We start from the raw sequence: 25058 nt of genomic DNA, 5'->3' as shown, positions 1-25058 counted from the left end.
AGTTATGCAAATCAGTACCCTATTCACGTCAGCAATACCGTCAAATCAGAACAGCTTAGTTGAGTGAGGGAAGATCTCGTGAACTCGAGACTAGACTGATGAGTCAATATGGTAATTAGAGACACAGACCCATGGATACTAACCCCTATTACTATAAAATCATGCTAAACACAGAAAAAAGCCATTTATAATGCATGTCCCCTTTAAAATTGCCATAGAATCAAACCGTAAACCCTGCCATACCTGTACCTACAGTGCGACCATATTGCTTGCATTTGCCCCTAGAAATATGTGTGTGCAAACCGGAAAAATCAATTACTCGCACGGTGTGAGAGTGAAGATTACAGCCTCAGTCGTGCTTTTTTCTCTCCGCTGATAATCGTTCAAAGTCCCACATTGCACTTAAGACAACGGTCCAATCACAGTAGTGACGTGACTGGTTTCAAGGGGGGAAAAGGAAATGACCAATCGGAAGCTCTCATTTGACTTTTTACTTCCTGAAAGTCCGCCATTGCGATATGCGAGAGTTTTCCGAGACAGTAACTTATTCTAGTCTTACCAATAGCAATAGATTATAGAACACCTAGATTTATCGATAGCAATAGTAATATAACGTTAATGCAACAAAACGAATGCCTTGCTTTGTTACTCATAACGTTGATGCAGTAGCGTATGTCGTTGTGTTGGCTGTAACGGACACGAGAATAACATAACACTGTGTACACATTAAAATTGCGATAATCGATTCTAACATTTTCAAATCGATGCAGTTGAATTTTCCCCTTAGGATCGATGCATTGCGATGCATTGTTACACCCCTACACCAAAGTCACTGGCCCACTGTGCGTGTGTGTGTGCTAACTTGGCTAGCGTTATCAACAGCAGAGGTGGGTGAAAGCGGTGTGACGTAATTGGCAGAATCGACTGTCAATCAATGGTCTACCTGACACGCAAACTCATAAATAATGTTTCTGTACTGGAGGTGTACAGTATTTCAATAGGCAACCCTGAAAGGATTATTTTTCTAGAAGAGCAACACTAGCCAAAACATAGGCATTGTATGCATAAAAGGGGCAAAAGCTAAAGTTAAGTGACTGTTACTTTTGTAGCAGTAGTTTGATTTGATAGTTTATTTGATAGGGACAGCACATGTTAATGAACATCAAGTACAAAATACAAAATGTAAACATGCAGGGTTGTAGCAAGAGCTAATTTACACCAGGAGACAGCAAAACTTGTTCAATAAATAAATAGCCTGCTTAGGGTAAAAGCATTGTGACAATCAATGATAAAAACAACAATAAAAACAAGAAACAAGTTACATAAACTAAATCAGATTAAAAATGATCACAGTTCTGGTTTGCCTTAATATGCAGTTTAAGATGAGTCTTGAACATGGAGTATGTGGGGCACTCTCTAATCACAACTGGTAGGCTATTCCAGTAGTTACCACCTTTAACAGAGAACACAGTTTTAGCAAAGGTAGTATACCGAAAAGGCACTTTACAGTCCCCTCTACTGATGGCCCTGGTGGTAATGCCAGTGTCTCCTTTTTGTTCAATGTCACTGCCTTTTTTATTAGGCCTAGTTGTTGGCTACAACTTTGCCACAGTAGGCATTAATCACTTAATAGTTCAAATGTCTGTGTCCCATTCCCGTTTGCACGCGCAGATACACACACACAGTGGGCCAGTGACTTTGGTGGTATGTGCTATTGCACAGATGTGTGTCCCGTTCCCGTTTGCACATGCACGCACAGTACAAATATACATTTATTTTTGAAAAAATTAAATAAACTCTGTTACTTGAAATATTTTCACTGTGCTCCTAAATATTTTTGTGTGCTCCTAAATGTTTTTGTGTGCTCCTAAATTGTTTAATTTAATTTAATTGTGCTCCTTGGGAAAAAGGTTAGCGTAGAGCCCTGCCTTCCCCCTCCCTCATGCTGCTATGATGCCCAAATTTCCCCAAGGGATCAATAAAGGAATATGTAATCTTATCTTATCTTGCAATGACTATTTCTGGGCCTTGATAGTCTTTGGTGTGATTTATATACCAGTGTTTTGTCCAGAAGTTGTAGTTTATGAACAAACGGCATCTCATTCCTGGAGTTGTCCACCCCCCCCCCCCCCCCCCAAAAAAGGGCGTGGCAATCAGAATTCAGTGTGAATGGCGTATCGCTGGTCTGATGTATAGGATCCTCTCACTACCACTACTTTTAAGGACTGTCATCTTCTGTTCTGCTTCATGTATTACATACCATGTCATTGTATTTGGTTGTTTGTGTGTTTTAATTATTTCCCTTACCTCTGTGATGTATGTATCGACTCTCTTTTATTTTACCTGTTCTTAATTCACCTGACCCCCCCCCCCCCCCCCAACATGGTCAAGCAGACAGAATGGTGAACTTTGACTGAAGAATGGTTTTCGATTTCACTTATTTGATAATTGCACTCCGTCATACAATAAACATCGACGAGACAAACATGTTATGCGTTTTAAATCTGTGGGGTCTCGATACGGCGTCATATTATTTACCAGATTGTATTTCGAGGTCACAAGGTCTCAGTTCTATTCTGGTTCAACTGGCCTTGATGTCGTTGTTGTGAAAAGACGTCATTTGATCAAGTGAGTCGTCATAGATCAGCAGGAACTCAGAAACACATGCAGAACGGGAGGCGAGCAAGAAATACTGATGGCAGTAGGGGGGGGGGGGGGGGGGGGGGTCTTGGGTGGAGAGTGGTTGAACTGGGGCAGTAGGGGGTGGTTCCGGTGGTAGGATGGAAAAGGGTGGCAGTATTGTGTTTATCTTGTTTTTATTGTGGTGTGATTACTTGTTTTATCTAATCTTATCTTGTTTTTATTGTGCTGTGATTACTTGTTTGTATCTTATTTTATCTTGTTTTTATTGTGCTGCGATTAATTGTTTTTATCTTATAATAACTTGATTGTATCGTGCAGATTACTTGTTTTTACATTATTATAACTCGATTGTATCATGCAGATTACTTGTTTTTCAAGTTCAAGTTTCTTTAATATTTGTCATACAGAAGTACAGAATACTTTTATACAAAATGCTTCTTACTGTTACGCTCCAGAGACTGTGCAAGACAAGATAAGTATGAAATAAAATAACATAGTAAAATTAGAAGTAAAAAAATGAGGTCACAGTGTTCAGTTTAGACATATGTACAATGTTCGATGCAGAATAGACGTAGTTACCATACAATATACAATACTGTGCAGTGTACTAATATACAATACTATATAGTGCAAGGCAGAAATGGGACGAGGTGCAATTTAGGTACAATTCACAGTAGGTGTACGAGTTGTAGTGCAAATCCTTTATCAATAAATATAAAGTGTAAAGTGTGTTTGTGTGATCTAAAGTGTGGAGAGTGGGTGCTGCAGTGTGTTGTTTGTTTGAGTGAGTGTGTGCGTGTGGGTGTGTGTGCTGTGTGCATTTGATGGTTGTTGCATAGTGTTTATTGTTCGTTTAGCAGCCTGATGGCCTGGGGATAGAAGCTTCTTCTGAGTCTTTCTGTGCTCGCCTTAAGACTCCGGTATCGCTTGCCTGACCGCAGCAGTTCAAAGAGGCAGTTGTTCGGGTGGCTCGAGTCCTTAATAATTCTCTTAGCCTTCCCCTTGCACCGCTTGTTGTAAATGTTCTGGAGGGTGGGAAGCCCCCCTCCAATTGTGCGTTCGGCTGAACGTGTCACTCTTTGTAGTCTGCTACGGTCTTGTGCAGTGCTATTCCCAAACCAGGAGGTGATGTTGCCGGTCAGGATGCTCTCTATTGTACATGAGTAGAAGTTCCTAAGGATCTTCTGACTGACTTGGAACTTCCTTAGGCGCCTGAGGAAGTAGAGGCGTTGTCGTGCCTTCTTCACAACACTGTCAATGTGTGTGGTCCATGTCAAGTCCTCGCCATTATATTATTATAACTTGATTGTATCATGCAGATTACTTGTTTTTATATTATTATAACTTGATTGTATCATGCAGATTACTTGTTTTTATATTATTATAACTTGATTGTATCATGCAGATTACTTGTTTTTATATTATTATAACTTGATTGTATCATGCAGATTACTTGTTTTTATATTATTATAACTTGATTGTTATCGTGCTGATTACTTGTTTTTATTTTATTATAACTTGATTGTATCGTGCTGATTACTTGTTTTTATTTTTATTATAACTTGATTGTATCGTGCTGATTATACTTGTTTTTATATTATAACTTGATTGTATCGTGCTGATTAATTGTTTTTATATTATTATAACTTGATTGTATCGTGCTGATTACTTGTTTTTATATTATTATAACTTGATTGCATCGTGCTGATTACTTGTTTTTATATTATTATAACTTGATTGCATCGTGCTGATTACTTGTTTTTATATTATTATAACTTGATTGCATCATGCCGATTAATTGTTTTTATATTATTATAACTTGATTGTATCGTGCCGATTTGTATCATTAATTGTTTTTCTCTTCATGTTATTCCATCTATTTTAGTTGTAATCTCAACGTCACTGTAAATTAGGGAAACCTCTGGAGTTTAAATAAATGTTGAATGAATAAAAAAAAATTATATATATATCAATCTTTGGATATTAAGAATTGATGGTGATGGATAGATGGTGTAGATCAGCGGTTCTCAACAGGGGTGCCGCAGAGGGCTGCCAGGGGTGCCTTGAGATTTAAAAGATTTTTTTTTTTTTATTCTTTTTGGATTACAGAAAATTATCACTAAAGTGCTATCTGTTGCAGCTGCACTGTTTTCCATGAAAATACCATATTTGGATAAGTTTGACCATTTCTCAAAATCTGAAAATCATTATTTAATAAAACACAGAAAAGGACCACCAAGTTACTTTGGATAAAAAAAAACTTTACAGACAACATTGAGAGACAAAGCTTCCAGACGCATCTCCATCCAAACTCTTGGAAGAACTCATTGAAATCTCATCTGATACCACCTGGAGAGCTAGTTTCAGAGTGTGGTGCTGAGTACCAAGTATCTCATGATGCAGAAGTTAAGGTGTTGATACCATTCAGCACCACATATCTGTGAAGCTGGCTTTTCATCCATGACAGCTCTGAAAACAAAATATAGGGCCAAGTTGAGCCTTGAGGATGACATGCGTGTTGCCTTGTCAAAGATCTCCCCACGTATTGACCGTATTATTAGCCAGCAGCAGCAGACCTCACATTGAGCTAGAAATGTCCACTGAGTGAACGAGTGCTTATTTTCTGTATTTATTTATATTTTTTGAGAAATGGTAACTTGGTGATCCTTTTCTGTATTTAAAAAAAATACATGATTTTCTGTTTTTGAGAAATGGTCAAACTTATCCAAATATGCTATTTTTATGGAGAACAGTGCAGCTGCAACAGATAGCACTTTAGTGATCCTTTTCTGTATTTAAAAAAAATACATGATTCAGTTTGAGAAATGGTCACACTTATCCAAATATGCTATTTTTATGGAAAAGTGTGCAGCTGCAACAGATAGCACTTTAGTGATAATCTTCTGTAATTTTATTTAAAGAAATATGCTATTTGATTGACTACTACAAGCAGTGTAATGTCAACAGTACTAAGCCATTTAGACCTGAAACACCTGTTAATAATGCATTATATAGGCATATACACACAAATGTGTTTCCCGGTTTCTTAAATAAACATTATTTTGAAAGCAAGCACTTTTGTCATCATTGTAGCAAAAATGACAGGACCGGAAAAGTCTTTATCGTATGTAGGGGTGCCCTGGAATATTTTATTGAACACAGGGGTGCCTTGGCAGCAGAAAGGTTGAGAACCCCTGGTGTAGATGGTGTAAATGTATTTCTCTCTGGACTCTGACCTGTGTGAGGGGCTGCGGCCGCCGCTCGGTGGTGAACTCAGTGTGGCAGAGCTCACAGTAGCTGGTGTTGGAGGACGAGAGCCACTTCTCCAGGCAGCTCTTGTGCACCTTGCCCAGCGTGCCGGTGCAGCCGCAGGGGGAGAGCAGGGCCTCGCCTCCGGAGCCCTCGTGGCAGATACGACACATGCCCACGTCGCTGAGGAGGTTAGAAAACATGTTGTTAGAGTAGGGTCTTTCCTCCAGAGCCCTCGTGGCAGATACGACACATGCCCACGTCGCTGAGGAGGTTAGAAAACATGTTGTTAGAGCAGGGTCTTTCCTCCAGAGCCCTCGTGGCAGATAGCTCCAGCTTCACAGAGATATAGTCCTAAACTACTGAGCTCCAGCTCTACAGAGATACAGTCCTAAACTACTGAGCTCCAGCTCTACAGAGATACAGAGATATACTGTAGTCCTAAACTACTTCGCAGGCCGCGTGAATACTTTCGGCAAGCAACAAGCCCTTCCGCGTTGCTCCGATTGGCCGAGCGCGCGCATGAGCCGCGACAAGCCCCTCAGCCAGGCAGGAATACTAAGCTCCGCTTAACGCAATTTATACAAATGGAAGTATTGATTTCGCCGTAACGAATCATTAAAAAAATATACCGTTAACTGGAATATGTTGTTTCTTTACACATATGTTGGATTATGTAATTGGTTTGTCATGATAAACCAATAGAAAATCGCGAATTAACCGGTGGCTACAACAACACACAGTAACTACATGCATCATTGTTTACAATGAACGGTGGGGCTAATCGAAAGGACTGGACACGGACAAGTTAAACGAACCTAAAGTTAGTTGTTCACCAACAATCTACAGACACAAACAAACACAGAACCGGACTGTAATATATAAATTAATTGATTGCTGTTTAACTTGTCCGTGTCCAGTCCTTTCGATTAGCCCCACCGTTCATTGTAAACAATGATGCATGTAGTTACTGTGTGTTGTTGTAGCCACCGGTTAATTCGCGATTTTTTATTGGTTTGTCATGACAAACCAATTACATAATCCAACATATGTGTAAAGAAACAACATAGTCCAGTTAACGGTATCTTTTTTTAATGAGTCGTTACGGCAAAATCAATACTTCCATTTGTATAAATTGCGTTAAGCGGAGTTTAGTATTCCTGCCTGGCTGAGGGGCTTGTCGCGGCTCATGCGCGCGCTCGGCCAATCAGAGCAACACGGAAGGGCTTGTTGCTTGCCGAAAGTATTCACGCTCACAGGCCACTACATTGAGGCCAAAAAAGGGGTGGGTGTCAGACAAGAAGGGGAGGGGCTGAGCTTTTACTTCTGGTTAGAGAGAGAGAGACAGAAAGAGAGAGAGAGAGAGAGAGACAAACACAAATTCCTCCGAGACACAATAGCCCTAGAACACACAAAAAATTACACCCATCTCGGCCTAAACATCAGTGCTACAGGGAACTTCAACCAAGTTGTGAACGACCTGAGAGACAAAGCAAGAGGGCTTTTTATGCTATCAAAAGGAACATCAAGCTAGACATCCCAATTCAAATATGGCTCAAAATATTAGACTCAGTCATAGAACCCATTTCCCTGCATGGTTGCGAGGTCTGGGGCCCACTTAATCCTAAATGGAAACTTGAACATCCATTTTAATAAGAAAACAGACTCCAAAACTATAGAACTAAAAAATCTACTGGATAGCTTTGACCTAATACAGCATATAACAAATGCAACTCACATGCTTGGGAATACACTAGACTTAGTTATAACAACACCTGGGCTAAGCATAACAAATATCTCAATAACTGAATTACCTCTCTCCGACCATCACTGTATATTTTTTGATACTCAAATAACCCTTACTAAAACAAAAAAAGAAATCATAGTTAAAAAGAGGCTCCTAAACGACAAAGCTGAATCAAAGTTCATTGATCTTATCAGACTACATGAACCACACAATCATGACAGCTCTCTAAATGAAATGGTAGAAAATCTCAATGATGCAATGTCATCTATATTAAATTCTGTCGCCCCATTAAAAACGAAAAAGAAGAAAACTAGAGCCTCGCCCTGGTTAAACTATAATACGGTCAACGAAGAAAAAAGGAAATGTCGTGCAGCGGAGCGAAAATGGAGAAAAACAAAAACCACCATATGCTGTGATATATACAAAGATGCTTTAACTGCTTATAATAAAACCATCCGCTTAGCAAGGAAAGATTACTTCTCTAAAATCATTACAGAAAATGCTGGAAACTCCAGAATCCTCTTTTCCACTATTAATGTACTACTCAACACTGCCCCTACACCTCCTCAGTCATCAACGGTTAAGTGTGAAGAACTTGCACTATTCTTTAACAACAAAATAACCTTGATCAGGGCCAGCATTACTCATGATGGAAATAAAGCTGATTGCGGCAAACCGTGCAATGTAACCATGAGAAGTTTCACATGCATCACATTAGATGTACTCTGCAAAACTGTCTCAGAATGTAACTCCTCCACCTCAGACATTGACCCTATACCTACAGCTTTCTTCAAACGGGTATTTAATAGTGTTTCAAGCCCTGTGCTAGATATCATAAACACTTCCCTTAGGACTGGTATTTTCCCGGATGCCTTTAAAACAGCAGTTGTAAAGCCATTACTAAAAAAACCTAACTTGGATAGTAATGAAATGGCAAATTATCGTCCAATATCCAACCTACCATTCATTAGTAAAGTACTTGAAAAGATAGTTTCAGTTCAAATAAATTCCTTTCTTGAAGAAAACAACATCTTAGAAGAATTTCAGTCAGGATTCAGAAAATATCATAGCACTGAAAGTGCCCTCACCAAAATAATCAGTGACCTCAGACTAAACTCTGACGAGAATAAGATCTCCATCCTTATCCTGTTAGATCTCAGTGCAGCATTTGATACAATCGATCACGATATTCTAATCGATCGTCTTGAAAACCATGTCGGTTTCTCAGAACATGTGCTGGGCTGGTTTAAAACATACATCAGAGGGAGGAAATTCTATGTTAAACTAGGAGATCACATGTCTGATATATACGACAACAACTATGGAGTTGCACAAGGGAGTTGCTTAGGTCCTTTACTCTTCTCCCTTTACATGTTACCGCTGGGTGATATCATCAGAGAACATAATGTAGATTTCCATAGCTATGCGGATGATACACAACTGTACATATCTGCTGAACCAAATGATACAGCGATTAGCTCCATTACAGACTGCTTACTGGCAATAAATAAATGGATGAGTAAGAACTTCCTGAAACTAAACGAGAACAAAACTGAAATTCTAATTATCGGCTCCAAAACTAAAAAAGAAACATTAATAAAGAACCTGGGGGGACTAACCCCTTGGATCAAATCTGAGGTCACTAGTCTTGGGGTTATCATAGATTCAGAACTGAACTTCAATTCTCATATTAGCAAAGTGACGAAAACATCGTTCTTCCATCTCAGAAATATAGCAAAAGTACGACCATTTATTAATCAGAACGATGCTGAGAAGCTAATTCATGCATTCATATCTAGCCGGTTAGACTACTGTAATGCACTTTTCACAGGTCTCCCTAAGAAAACCACAGAGAGGCTTCAGCTAATCCAAAACTCTGCAGCCCGACTGCTAACTAGAACCAAAAGGAGAGAGCACATTAGTCCAGTCTTAGCTGCTTTACACTGGCTTCCTGTAACATTTAGAATTGACTTTAAGGTCCTTCTCCTTACATACAAAGCTCTAAATGGACAGGGACCTAGCTACATCGCCAACACTCTAATAAATTACACACCAGCAAGAACACTGCGATCATCAGCTGCTGGACTACTAGAGGCTCCCAGAAGCAGTCAAAAGAGGATCGGTAATGCAGCCTTTATCAACTATGCCCCAAAACTATGGAACAAACTACCCCAAAACATCAGGGAAGCCAACTCGCTAGACATCTTTAAAAGACAGCTTAAAACCTATCTCTTTGCTCAGGCATTTCACTGATAGATATCTGCTACCACCTAGTGGCAAGAGGAAACATCAGGGATATCCTGACACAACTTGTATTTACCTGCACTATTCTTACCCTGCCTACTCTTATACACTGCCTATCAAATTCATGTGTCGGTTATTGCACTTTTTACTTCTTACTGATGACTATTTTTAAACTGAATCATTTTAAACTATTTTTATTATTTGCTAGATCCAAATGTGAAACACTGATTATTTGTTCATGCAATAGGTCCCACTATTTAGTATGGGTTCGAGTCCCTGTGATCTAATATCACTAAAGTTACAGTGTGGGTTCGAGTCCCTGTGATCTAGTATCACTAAAGTTACAGTGTGGGTTCGAGTCCCTGTGATCTAGTATCACTAAAGTTAAAGTGTGGGTTCGAGTCCCTGTGATCTAGTATCACTAAAGTTACAGTGTGGGTTCGAGTCCCTGTGATCTAGTATCACTAAAGTTACAGTGTGGGTTCGAGTCCCTGTGATCTAGTATCACTAAAGTTACAGTGTGGGTTCGAGTCCCTGTGATCTAGTATCACTAAAGTTACAGTGTGGGTTTGTGTCCCTGTGATCTAATATCACTAAAGTTACAGCAATATGTACTGTGAAGTATGTTGGGAATTACAGGAGTATTACTGAATAGAGAGCCTATTAGGATGCTAGATCCTAATGTGAAACACTGTGATTTGCCATATCTTGCTATGCTCGCTCATGCCTGTATTTTTTATGTCCGTTCTATTTTATAATTTTTTGACTATTTTTAAACTGAATCATTTTAAACTATTTTTACTATTTGTGTTACTGAAAACTGTAAGCGGAGAGCCTATTGGGATGCTAGATCCTAATGTGAAACACTGTGATTCTACCTGTCTATCTTTTTATGCTCGCTTATGCCTGTATTTTTTACTGTTGTGAAGCACTTTGAACTGCAACCTCTGTATGAAAAGTGCTATACAAATAAAGTTATTATTATTATTATTATTACTTGCAAACCAAGATTTCACAAAATAGGACAAACACCAAACTGAGGCCCTGTCCACACGAGCGCTGGATTTAATGTAACCGAAGTTTGAAAAAAATAAACCTGTCCACACAGGTGAACAACCGCATATAATTGCGTACCCACGGCGGCCCGAAAAACCAGCAACCGATACATGTAGTACAATGCCAAAACAGTAGGCGGCGATGTTGTTCAGACATGAAGGCCATTTCAACCAATCAGAAAAGGTTGAACGCTCACTAAACTTCCTGTTTAGAAACACCATAGCCATCATTTTGCCAACGGAACATATATTTTCAGCAAAGAAAGAAACTGCAATAAAAGTGCAATAAACAAACGGATACATTCACTGTGTGTTCTGCCTCTCATTTGTTGATGAAACAAAACCATCAGCAACACAATTTACCACCAAGAGCGGATAGTTTAGTCTCACAAAAGACCGCCGGTGTTGTTAGCTACATGCTAATGTGAATGGCTATATCTATGTATAGTATATAGCTTAAATGCTAACGTAATGTGGTAACGTTACCGCTATGAATGGATGCAAACGTTATTTAACACATTGCAGAATGGGTACAATACAATACGTCTCAATACAAACAATTGTTAAGGGGATGCAGTCTGGACTGGGTTCCTTATAACAATAACTTGACAACACATGAGTTTAGTTTAGCCGCAGCTACATGTTTACTCTGAGCATCAGGTCAGGAATGCGACAACAGACATTAGTCGATCACAACACTCTTCAACACAGACGATACGTTTCGAACAAAAGTTTGTTACAATCATTTTCATATAACGCTACTTGGGACAGCTCTGCTGTAAACACTGGTGTAGCTGGCTCTGCTCTAATCTCTCTACCCCGCGCTCGGTTGCTAACTTGCTATTGTTTGACAGTCTGCCGTGAACATGGGAAATAATTGCGACAGCTCTGCTGTAAACACTGGGAATAACCTTGGTTGCTATGCCCACACGCAACTGCAAAACCGCAAAACTTCACCCTGGACTCCGGTTTTCAAGACCACGGTTGCAGTGTAGCAAATCCCCGGTTGTGTGTGGCCGAACAGTGCAACTGCGCACATACAATCATGGTTATATTAAATCCAGCGCTCGTGTGGACAGGGCCTGAGACTCTGCATGCAGAATTTTGCAAATCCATTCTCCGCACCCAATGGAAAACACCAAATAATGCATGCAGAGCAGAACTAGGAAGATCCACTAATCATCAAAATTCAAAAGAAAGCATTTACATTTGATAATCACCTAAAAGAAAGTGACCCAGACACACTCCATAACAAAGCCCTCACCTACAGAGACACCCTAGGCATAACAAACAATATTGTTTGTTTCCTGTTGGTTGTCAGTTAAGGCCATGGGTAGGTAGGGAATTTTTTATTTAATTTTTTTTATTCTTTCCCACGGCGACTATGGATAGGGAATTTCTTTATTTAATTAAAATGTTCACAACAACATGGATGCATGTACTCTGCCAGCATGTTTAATATCCATAATACTAAAAGTTTGACTAAGATTTCTAAATCGGCAGGGTCGGTCGGCAACCGGAAACAAACCATTATTTTTTTTAGGCCCTAGACTAGAGAGATGCCCGCTCAGTCAGTTGGTTCTGGGACTGCTCACAAACACAAGCAGAGCCACCAGACAGAAAACACACTGGACTAAAACAATTATAAGAAAACAAAAAGAAAACTATCCGACACATTAGAAAGAATCAACCCAAAACCAGAGCAAATTCGAATGCTATTTGGCCCTAAACAGAGTACACAGTGGCAGAATACCTGAGCACTGTGACTGATCCAAAACTAAGGAGATCCTTGACTAGGTAGTAGGTACAGACTCAGGGAGCACAGCCTAGCTATCAACTCTGCCTCTCTTTGTTAATACATTCACCGCCAATCACGTTGCACGACGGGTTTCAAGGTCATGCGAATTCCGCCAATCCACGGCGTACAATGTTAGAGATCATATTTCATTTTTTCGCCATGGTATTCATAATTCCCTCACCCAGCCTCGGCTGAGACAGTGGGACTCGGCACAACCGTGCAACGCTTCAATACCGCCACCTGGTGGATGATCGGGCGAGTTACAACCGGAAATGGATCTCTGGTGATCTCTGTGCATCTGGGAAATGCGTCCGGCAGTCACATATTGTTGCGGGACTCTAGACACACATCCGTGTATATGGATCGCTGCCATAACTCAATAATCGATATGATTTGGGCGTTTATTGCGCCATACAAACCGTAAATGGATCTAGTCGATCGACGTCAAATAAGTGGGATCTTTTTCCTCCAGTCTCATCGGCGAACGGTAAGAGGACAGTAACGTTACTTTCAGCGTGATTGTTTATTATTATTAATGCAAACCGCTCTGATCAATATATCACCCATACTACATAATTTACTGACGATCACGGAATTATAAACGACCCCCCCCCCCTTTCATCCGCGCATGATGAGTCATAACGTTTAGGATCGTATTCAGTTGGAATTTTTTTTATATAGCGTGTATCGCAAATAAACTGCAATCGATAATCTATATTATGCGTTTAGGCCTATAACTAGCGTTCTAGGAATTACTGCAGAAAACGATAAAAACATACTTATATTCTAGACGGAATTTTCGTATGAATATATGAATGAAAAAGTATAACGTTCCTACATCCTGAACGATAGCTAATCGATGTTGAATGGGCCATAGTAATGTCAATTTAGCAATACAATTTAAAAAGTTATAGCCCTGCAAAGAAGGTGAACATCTCCATAGGCTTAGACTGGTGGCAGTGATCATACATTGATGGATAGAAGCGTGGCAGTTAATGTGTTAACTACAACAAGCAATGTTGTTTGTTATTTAAGATGAGGTCGGACTCAGCACTGACAGATTTGTGTTCATTGTGCTGCTTTTATAAAGCCTCAAATGACGGCTTACAATATTTCATGAAAGCAAAGTAGGGGTGGACGGTATAAACGGTATACGGTATAAACGGTATGAATTTGCTCTACGGTATGGATTTTGACTATACCTTGTAACCGGTAGAGCAGCTCTAAAATAGCAATGACGTCATGTAACCACAGCGCGACTATTTCACTCGCATTTGCCCCTAAAAATAGATAGAATTAGTCATAGATAATAGATATGTGCAAACTGGAAAAGGTTATTTAGGAGGCTTCGCGCAGTGGGCGTGTCAACACGCAATTGTCATTTCATAATAAACACATATTACCGCGGCGCACAGCAAGTTTCAATTTCAGTTCCTGACATTTTTAACCAGTGGAGAAAGGTAAGAGATTTCCCTATCGTTTTTCTTATATGAATTATTCTACGTTAATAAAACATACCTGGTGATCAACTACCGTTTGCTGTGAACATTATGATATGTGTAGTGTTCTGACGGCTGGGCAGCGCGAGCTGGATCCTGGATTTTGCGAGAAGCATATGCAGCTGCAGAGCCGCAGAATCCACCATTACCCACCCATCTGTACCGGCACAGTGCAGTACTCCAATTCAGCCATTGGCAATTCAGCCGTTGGGTGGGGGGGCGCTGTTGAGCCGGGCCTGTGACCGGACCTGAAAGCGCCCCTACACTGCGGCTCTGCAGTTGCATACTATTGGGATTCGTTGGAAGCAGCACGGAGTCTCGACTCTGGACTTATTTTATTTGGAATATAATGACTGTATACGCAAAAGTAGCCTAGTTTTAAGTTAAAATATTATAAATCTACATGCCTTGAGGATGTCATTCTTTATATAGCCTGCCTATCAGGCAAAAAAAAAATCTAACGGAAACACTGATACCGTGATATATACCGTTACCGTCTATGCTTCAAATTATACCGTGATATAAATTTTAGACCATACCGTCCACCCCTAAAACCAAGTGTTTTGTTTGTCTAAGATTTAAAAAGGTTTCAACTTTACAGCACTGACAAAGTTGAACAAAGTGCTGTACAAGTCCCACAATTTTTTATTTTATTTATAATATATATATTTTATCTCGAAGCTTCGAATTAAAATCGAATCTCGGCCCCAAAGCTTCGAATTCCAAACAAAATTCTAAGGTCAGCCCTACTGTGCACCCACTGCACACATGAAGAGGTGGAAACAGAGCTACACTTCCTAACAACCTGCCCGCTATACCAAGACATCAGAGACATGTGAAGACACCCAAAGAGACTTTGAAAATATGGCAAATAACTCCCATATTTACCTACTGGGTGAAATTAGGGATGCACCGATATGAAAATTGGCCGCCGATACCGATTGTTCAACTAACACTATCGGCCGATACCGATATTTGTATATAAGTATTTGTAATTTTTTTTTATTTTTTCTTTTTTTTCTTTTTTCTTTTTAATTATTTTTTAATGAAACTACTGTATATTTGTATGTGTATGTTTGTATTTGTAGGCCTCTTTACTTACTTAAAAAAAGGAAACATCAAGAAATATGTTTATGGTATCACTATCTCTCTCCCAGTATCGTCTGGCGGCCTGCAGAGGGATACTATTTTCTCAACCAGAGCTTTCAACCAATGTGTAACTGAGGGGTACAATTCCCTGACTGTATTGAGAGTATGGTATCATTAAACCACTACTTAGTTATGTACTTTAATTACTGGCCATACAGTACACGGTATATATGGTGAACACCCACACAATAATACGGCTTAACAAAGAAAGTCATATTTAGAAGTATTTATTAGCAGAGCAGCAATAGTAGGTTACAATATTGAGAATTATGAGTCGCGCTTATATGGCGAAGAACACTTAAGTAGGTCAAGAGCGTAAGTCCATGAGCATATTAAGATGGGTATAATTAATACCACCTGTAGCATAAGAATTATATAAGGCACACTCGTAGTCCGCTGGAGATACTAAGGGGGTTCCCTCCGGTTGTAAGCCAGCAGGGGAGAGGAATTGTCGGGAGCAAAAGTCTGGATCAACGAGGAATAAAGAGACTCCAGATACAGGAGACGGTGCAATAATCCTTTGGTCCGTAGACAAAGCAACAGCTATACTCCGGTATGCATGGCAGCATGGATGAAAGCTAGCCAGCCTCTGTGGGTCCTAGAGGCGGGCTTGACGGTGCTCCTCACAGGGCAGATCCCACACAGCAGTGGGGTAGACGGTTCTCTGCTCCAGCAGCCACAGTACCAAAGCAATATAATCCAGCCGGAAAAGGCTCTGCATTCGTCGGTGTAGGTTCTCCGGTGTACATATCCACACGGTTCTCGTCTAGGACTCCTCGGATGGCGGCACGAGGTTAGGCCGCCCAGCCTGGATAGGTGCACTAGCTCGGTACGACGAACCGGTGGTAATGCTGGTCACTGTAGAACGGTAGCCGCACGATACACTATACATAATAGACTATTACTTTACAATAGAATAAGTCGAACTCGACGATACAGCGTTAAACTCTGACACTTTAGCTATCAATTCGCACGCGGTTCTCAAGGCTCTATTTAGGGGCAAAAAGGGCCCACTTCACAGCACGTTGTATCGTGGTGAAGGCTTCAACTCGTTTTAGGATAACTAACTGCTGTATCCACCTGCGCCGTATTTATACGTAAGGTGAATAATCTAGTGTCAACCTCAGTTCTGTCTCGTATTACTGCGCAAACCTGGGCATGTTGAGACATGTCTTAGCGGTGGCTTTGAACTCGACATTGGGGGTATGGCCGTTGGCGCCTAGGGGGTCGCTGTCCAATAGGAGAACGAATATTATGGTCTGGCCTGTACCTAGGTAAAGGGATATTCCGTGTATATGTACAAAGAATATACAAGGGATATCAGACGGTATACAAATATTATACAATATATCTCAAGTAATAAATATATATATTCGGTTTAATCTGACCCTTTGTAACACAATGCAATGGAACCATTCTGGCGGCCTGCAGCGGGATACTAGTCTCTCAACCAGAGCTTTCAACCAATGCAATGGAACCATTTTGATTGACAGTCGATTCGGCCAATTACGCCACACCGCTAGCACCCACCTCCTGCTGTCCTTACCACCAATCGGCAAGCGTTTATTCATTTTCTACTTTCGGGCATGCCGCCATTGTTCTGTTTGCGAGAGCAGAACACACTTAACGTAGCTACGTTAGCTGCCCGGCCCGCCGACCGGCGCTCCACAGCATGACCAAATGAGACATAATGATTTTACTGCAACAAATGTTATAATAAAACAAAGCCTTTCTATACATTTGTCTGGTTGAAAACTTTATTAACAGATTGCAGAATGTGTAGTTGGGTACGGAATGAGCAACGGAATGGAACCGAGCTATGAACGGACTAACGGAGTAATGCCTTGTTTACTGCTATCTTCGGGTAAATAATATGCTTGTTATTGAACGTGTAACACTAACTATATAACGTTAATGCCACAAAACTAATGTTTGTGTCATTTTAACAGCAGATACTTTCTTAAATGCCATCTTCCCGAGAGAGGGTGTTGACGGGGAGTTGTGTTATTAATAGCATTGAACAGCTAACCGAAAGCTAGCGTTAACTATTGTTAAAGGTTTAGCCATAACGTTACCTTGGCTAAAGTTGGGGCTATTCATAATGCAGCAATAATGGCTGCAGACCTGCAAGCAAAGTACAGCAAGTTGGCAAAGGAGTATTCCAACGCAAATCACATTTTCACCAGTAACGTTAGTCTTGCATCTCCCGGTAGCTAATGAACGGACTCGGAGTAATGCCTTGCTGCTATGGGTAATAATAATATGCTGATGTTATTGTCTGTGTAACACTAACTATATAACGTTAATGCCACAAAACGAATGCCTTGTTAATCATAAGTAGTTACTTTGATGCAGTAGCTTGTGTGTGTGTGTGGGGGACGGCGGGCGTTGTGCAGGTAGGTCGCGAGTGAACTTTTTTTTTTTTGCCTTTTGACGCTACACAAATTTATGGGTATTTATCGGCGACTGCTATCGGCACAGGCGATAGGCCGATAGCAGTCAACAAGGCACTTATCGGCCGATACCGATACCCGACCGATATATCGGTGCACCCCTAGGTGAAATACAACAATGTGCAAACACAACAGCAAGATTTGTGAGCTGCTGTGACAAGAAAAGGACATCCAACGGAATACAACCACCATAAAGACTGTCAATAACACATATTCCTGCACTACCTGTACTGATTTATTTTTGATTGTTTTGCTTTGTTTTAACACTGGCTTTGGCAATGTAAACGGATGTTTCCCATGTCAATAAAGCCCCTTTGAATTTAATTGAGAGACAGAGCGAGAGAGCGAGAGAGAGAGAGAGAGAAAACGAGACAGAGCGAGGATCGAGGTATCAGCTAATTCAAATGACCTGCTCATTCTAGTTCTTGTAAATTGTGTCATGATGACGTCCAGCTCGCCTGTTACTGTTCCGCAACTGTAAGTTACTTCCGGGGTAGGCCTGATTGGCCCCGACAGGCACGTGACAGGCGCGGCCACGCCCCGCGGCAGCCTCAGGACGCGCAACTTTCTCTGCCGCGCGGCACGCTCCGCGGCAGCATTATGTAGATTATGTAGCAGTAATACGCCCTTTTTCACTATCCAGAAATAGCTCAATTGGCAGCGCTGCATTGGTGTGGATCCTACCGTCCGTTGCTGGCAAGTTCGATTCCCTTAATTTTTTTTTTTTTTTTAACGTGCATTCGTTCGCCGTTAAGTTTAGGCATGTTAACTTTAAGCATTGTTTCGGAGTTGGTTAAGGTTAGGCATTGTTTCGGAGTTGGTTATGGTTAGAAAGGTTAAGTTTAGGCGCTGTTAAGGAGCTGGTTAAGGTTAGAGTTTGTCTTAGAGAATGGCAATATTCTTTCGGAGTTGGTTATGCCTTATGGTTAAAGGATAACTCCACTATTTTGGGAAATTAGCTTATTTAACATCTTCCCTGGAGTTAGACAAGAAGATGCAACCTTTTTTGTCTCTGTGCGTGCATTTTAGCTTTGGGAATAGATGCTCCGTTAGCATAGCTTAGCTTCATCACTGGAAGTGAGGCAGGACAGTAGCCTTACAGTGCCTTACAGTGTATTGCAAGGTCTGACATTGACCAAACTTGATATGCATGACCTTGGTGGGCTCTAGGTCAACTCCTGAAAAGGGGGTCAATGTCAGACTTTGCAATCAAAAGTTAGGGGGCTAATAACCCTTGCCATAATTTCAGTGCGCCCCTAACTTTTGATTGCAAGGTCTGACATTGACCCCCTTTTCAGGAGTTGACCTAGAGCCCACCAAGGTCATGCATATCAAGTTTGGTCAATGTCAGACCTTGCAATACACTGTAAGGCACTGTAAGGCTACTGTCCTGCCTCACTTCCAGTGATGAAGCTAAGCTATGCTAACGGAGCATCTATTCCCAAAGCTAAAATGCACGCACAGAGACAAAAAAGGTATGCATCTTCTTGTCTAACTCCAGGGAAGATGTTAAATAAGCTAATTTCCCAAAATAGTGGAGTTATCCTTTAAGGTTAGGCATGGTTAAGGTTAGGCATAGTTTCGGAGTTGCTTAAGGTTAAAGGGTTAAGTTTAGGCGCTGTTAAGGAGCTGGTTAAGGTTAGAGTTTGTCTTAGAGAATGGCAATATTCTTTCGGAGTTGGTTATGCCTTATGGTTAAGGTTAGGCATGGTTAAGGTTAAGGTTAGGCATAGTTTCGGAGTTGCTTAAGGTTAAAGGGTTAAGTTTAGGCGCTGTTAAGGAGCTGGTTAAGGTTAGAGTTTGTCTTAGAGAATGGCAATATTCTTTCGGAGTTGGTTATGCCTTATGGTTAAGGTTAGGCATGGTTAAGGTTAAGGTTAGGCATAGTTTCGGAGTTGCTTAAGGTTAAAGGGTTAAGTTTAGGCGCTGTTAAGGAGCTGGTTAAGGTTAGTTTGTCTTAGAGAATGGCAATATTCTTTCGGAGTTGGTTATGCCTTATGGTTAAGGTTAGGCATGGTTAAGGTTAGGCATAGTTTCGGAGTTGCTTAAGGTTAAAGGGTTAAGTTTAGGCGATGTTAAGGAGCTGGTTAAGGTTAGAGTTTGTCTTAGAGAATGGCAATAGACAGCCTATTTCCGCGTTGCAGCGCGAGGCAATAGACAGCCTATTTCCGCGCGACAGCTCTCAGCAGCCTCGTTGCGCGTCCTGAGGCTGCCGCGGGGCGTGGCCGCGCCTGTCGGGGCCAATCAGGCCTACCCAGGAAGTAACTTACAGTTGCGGAACAGTAACAGGCGTCCAGCTCTACCATATCATCACGTTTAACTGCTGTTTCTGAGCAGAGGGCTTTGGCCACATAGAGATAATCAGTTCTGCCTAAATCTGCAAAATGTGTTTAATGTTTCTTTTTGGGGTGGAATTTCTCATGGCAGCATTTTAATCTGAAAAATAAGATTTGTATTTATTAACTCATTCAGAGCCACGCCCTTATGACCATATTAGGGTAAGCGTGCCAACACTGAAGTCAATGGGAGGACGGGGAAATTTGCGAACGCTTAAACTATATCTTAAATTATGGCTGTGTGTCTAATACACCTGTCGCTTATCAATGACTTGCTTGCAGTCAACATGTACGAAACGGATTGTTTTTTCATTGGTACATTTCCGTTTATACGGTTTTGAATACGAGTATAGTTTTGGAGATGTCTAGTAATTCCAGAGAAATTCCGCGATAATAGCTCTTTAGTGGAATACACAAAACACGTTGTAATTTTTCGGCTGATTTATGAATCGTTTTCAAATAAACGCTAGATTAAGGATAGTATATGTGTACTTATGCACACGAAAAATCGATTATCCATGCCGTGGTCAGCACGCACACACACACACACACACACACACACACACACACACACACACACGGCGGAGAAAAATACATCTGATTAACCCAAGACTGGTAACATAGAGTCCTTACCTCGCATCCAATGTTCTGCAAAAGGATTAATCCAATTCCTGATCGCCATTCCAAATATTGATCACATTTATTGATCCAACATTATAGTCCAAAACACATAATCGAAAGCTGCTCCCAGCCTCCCCAGTGAATGTGGTAACAGCTACTGCTTGCCCGAGAAGGGAAACCCCGGAACCGGAGTTTTTTTCCTGATGCACAGTCCCACCCAATCCAATCCAATGATGTGCAATACCATACGGGAGACGATAGGCGGCGGTATTTGCCCTTTTCGAGCTCAGACCCATTCCCAATGATAACGTCAGGCTGGATGGATGAAAAATGAATGGATATTGCTAATAAAAGAAATAACGATTAAAACCAGATTTTCTCTGAGTTTCTCGGGTCTTGGCACTCAACGCATGGCGAGTTAACCCGACTAATCTCGTGGCTGGCACTGAATGGGTTAATTTTATTTAACCTTTATTTAACCAGGCAGGTTGATTAAGAACAAATTCTTATTTACAATGAAGGCCTGGTGGAAGGACAAAGGGCCTCTCGAAGGGTAACAGGGAAAGGGGACGATAAAATAAAATAGAAAAAAGACAAGACGATACACATCACAGAGGTAAGGGAAATAATTCAAACACACACCAAACATACAGCCAAATAAAATTACAAGGTATGTAATACATGAAGCAGAACAAACAAATTACTTAAAGAGTCCTTCGCATCTCGTTCCAACTGCTGGCAGTTGGAACATGAAAAAAGTGTTCAAAGCCACACCTGTACACGCCCCTGTTTAGCTCAGACGCCGGAGCTCAAAAGCTCTTACCTCTGCAAGCTCACCGCTTTGACCACGGTGGAGAGCGGGCGGCCATCTTTGGCCGTAACCTTGGCGACGTACCGGGCGTGGCCCGTAGAGTCCGACTCCTCTGAGTCCTTGGAGTGCTCGGACTCGGCGTAGCGGCACAGCGAGGCCGGCAGGCGGCAGCAGCCGGACGAGGACATGTCTCCACCGCAGGCAGAGGGTCAGTTCCCAGCCGATCACACTGGTCACCTGCACTCGTCTCTTCTCCTCCACTCCTCTCTTCTCCTCCTCTTCTCTGACTCCAGCTGCAGAGCAAACGCCTGTCGGACCGAGAAGAACATCGAGCAGGTAAATGCGCTTTACAACTCATGCCTCACATTCACCCATTCACTCTCACACATTCACACACAAGACAGCAGAGGCGACCATGCAAGGTGCCAACCTGCTCATCAGGAGCAGTTAGGGGTCAAGTGTCTTTGCCGCTTCCTGAGAAACATTGATTGTAAACTTTGAACAGTGAGTAAGGCTAGACTAAATCTGTTTTGTTCATCTAAACTCAGCCTTGTGTTCAGTCAGCTGGTAGTAGGGGGCATGCAGACGGCAGCAGAAGGTCCGACGAAAAGCCCACCTGCTGACACCAGGCTCAGGTCCGAGCCGAGCACACCGGTCACCTCCACAACCTCTCTCCTCCTCTCCTCTCTCTCTCCAGCTGCAGGGCAAACGCCTGTCGGACCAAGAAGAACATCGAGTTTAAATAAAGGTTTGAAATTAAATTAAATAAAATATGATTTGTTATCCAAAGCGCTTTACAACTAATGCCTCACATTCACCCATTTTTGTATATATTTGTACTATATATACTATATACAATCAAAACTCTTCATACTTGTTCATACTTCACTGTTCATACTTTTTGCACATTACTGCTCAATTGCACAGCCCTGTTAAATATTCCATCTAGGGCTGGGCGATTCTTGCTAAAATGTGAATCACGATTTTTCTCTCTAAGAATTGAGATCACGATTCTCACGATTCTTATTTTTTCAATAAAATCATTTAAAAGGTAAAGTAAAAAAAAATCTCTATATATATATTCTTTTTAAAATTAGTTTTTTTTTTTAATCGTCATAACTTAGAAATGAGATTGCATAGGTCTATGAATCGAGATCGCGATTTTTTTACGATTAATTGCCCAGCCCTAATTCCATCCCACTGTAGTTATTTGTATTCTAATTAGTGTACATATACATGACCACACCGTGCACAATTGTACAGCCCTGGCCTACTTTATTTTATAATTACATTATATTCTATTGTGCTTCTATTTTAATTTAGTTTATATTCCATTTTATTTCATTCTACCTTATATTTTATTCTACCGTAATTGTCTGCCTGTTAATGTCACACCAAACGACCAAATAAAATTCCTTGTAAGTGTAAACTACTTGGCAATAAAGACCTTTCTGATTCTGATTCCGATTCACTCACACAGACGGTGGGGGCGACCATGCAAGGTGCCGACCTGCTCATCGGGAGCAGTTAGGGGGTTAAGTGTCTTTGCTCAAGGACACCGGGAACCGTTTGATTACCAGACAACCGCTCTACCTCCTGAGCCACTGTCACCCCAGCTTAAGAGTGGAATAACATTCACCTAGCTGAGCTAGTTCAACGTGATGTCATTCTGACAGGAATATCAGCAGCTCATGTCAGAGAGATGTGTAAATAATACATGGCAGTGACATCAACTAGGCCGGGTGGTGGCAGACAGGGTTAGAGGTTAGAGAGCTAGTGTCCAGAGGGTTGCCAGTTTGAACGCTTGGGCCAGCAGAAATCTTGGGGGTGGGGGGTAATATTCTCCCTTTATTCACAACTACTGTCAGAAGAATGCCTTTAAGCAAGGCATTTAACCCAGTGTGAGTACATCTGACTGTATCACCTCTGTCTCTGGAGTGTGTTGTCACTCAGGCTGGCTAAATAGGGGGGAGGGTGATGATGTCAACGAGGTGATGATGATGACACACATGACAACAACAACACACACACACACACACGTCTATTTAAAACCGATGATTAGGACACAATCACTTTCTAAAAATAATCTATTCGGGAATCAATGGACTGGGAGAGGGTAAACTAATAACAAAACTGCCCAGTTTCTTTTCAACAAACATACGAATACAAATTCTGTCAGGTGCAGATAGAGCAGGTTATTAACGTTACTGTGTGGCCGTTCAGATAACGTTAGAAATGATGTGATGTTTTCAACACCATGTCATGCAGTAGAAAAAAACCTGCAAAACAGTAGACAGCTGACAGACAACACACAACTGGGTGATGTTTTAGTAAACAGAGAGGCTAATACGGCGGTTACCTGGTAGGTAGGGTGTCCTCGCCTTGGGCTTTGAAACGCAGCAGACAGACAGCTAACGGTTAGCTTATTAGCCAGACTAGCTTTAGCTACAAATATGACATTGACATCTAACCGGAAACCGGTGCCTGCGAAGGGAAACAAAAGACGACGGTGTGTCTTGTTTCCTCTCCATGGCTTCGTCGTCGTGTAACCGACTCGGTTGCCCTGTGTCTCTGGTCCGAAAGAGGAACGCTTGTGCCTTGTTCTCGCCAGGGGTTTTGACAGCTAACGGCTAACGACTCAACATCCTCAGCTGGACTGTAGCGTCTGTCTGGTCGCTGCGTCACGTGATCCTGTTTCTCAGGTGCTTGATTTTTTTCCCAGTAGCCTATGTTTGCGAAGACGCTCTCTGTTTCACTGTAACGGAGACAAAATGTCTTCTAATTAATCTGTTCTGATTCTGCACATTTGAATGCACACGGGGGGGGGGGGTTAAATGCGCCTCTCTTTTAGTGTTACGTTGATTTGATTAAAAGAGGGAAAGGAATAGGCGAACCGCGTATGCAACACATAATAATCACAACAAACCGAGGTGAACAGGCAGTGGTTACTAGTGACCGGGTTACACCGCTAGGTGGCACCATTCCGTCGCTACAAGTTGATTTTATGAATTTATCTCATGTTTTGTGGGGACAACTTTTTCAACTGCAGTGTTAAAATATTATGTTGTAATAATATGTATGTGATCATATGTAATAGAGCAAAAATGCAGTTATGTATGTTAAAGGGATATTTCACTTTAGTATCTTGATAAATTGAAAAATTGAGGACCCTGATGTAAACAAGACGGAAGTATTTTTCTGGTCTGCATCCTCTTAGCAGTTGTTTGTCTTGAGCCGTACTGTATTGTACCCATTCTTTAAGTTTTCAATAAATCAATCAATTCGTTTCATCAGTCGTACCTCTATAAAGTAATCTGACTAGTAAACTAGCAACCACTGTCCCTGTTGTCTGCTGTCCATTCCATTCCTCCCAGGTGTCAGGCTCCTTATTCACCTCCATTCCTTTTGAGGACCAAATCTAAATATCATACTTCTGAGGTATAAACAAACTGT

At 41.3% G+C, this 25058-nt stretch overlaps 1 protein-coding gene across 2 annotated transcripts in view; it reads right to left on the bottom strand.

Moving 5' to 3' along the window:
• The window catches only part of LOC311239564 (E3 ubiquitin-protein ligase MARCHF2-like), a 39741-nt gene extending 15499 nt beyond the window's left edge, over positions 1-24242 (bottom strand). Inside the window, exons 1-4 of one of the 2 annotated variants that reach the window (XM_084327916.1) lie at positions 23965-24242; positions 22222-22317; positions 21618-21913; positions 5880-6075 (exon numbers count right to left, since the gene is read on the bottom strand). In XM_084327916.1, coding sequence (XP_084184042.1) covers positions 5880-6075; positions 21618-21793 — 372 coding nt within the window. In that variant the 5' untranslated portion in view covers positions 21794-21913; positions 22222-22317; positions 23965-24242. The remainder of the gene's footprint in view (positions 1-5879; positions 6076-21617; positions 21914-22221; positions 22318-23964) is intronic. The other variant, XM_084327917.1, reaches the window with a different exon arrangement.
• Positions 24243-25058: the final 816 nt, after the last annotated feature.

Source organism: Notolepis coatsorum (genome assembly GCF_963971535.1).
Source record: "Notolepis coatsorum genome assembly, chromosome: 13".
NCBI classification, from domain to species: domain Eukaryota; kingdom Metazoa; phylum Chordata; class Actinopteri; order Aulopiformes; family Paralepididae; genus Notolepis; species Notolepis coatsorum.
This window is presented reverse-complemented; position numbering and strand designations above follow the sequence as displayed.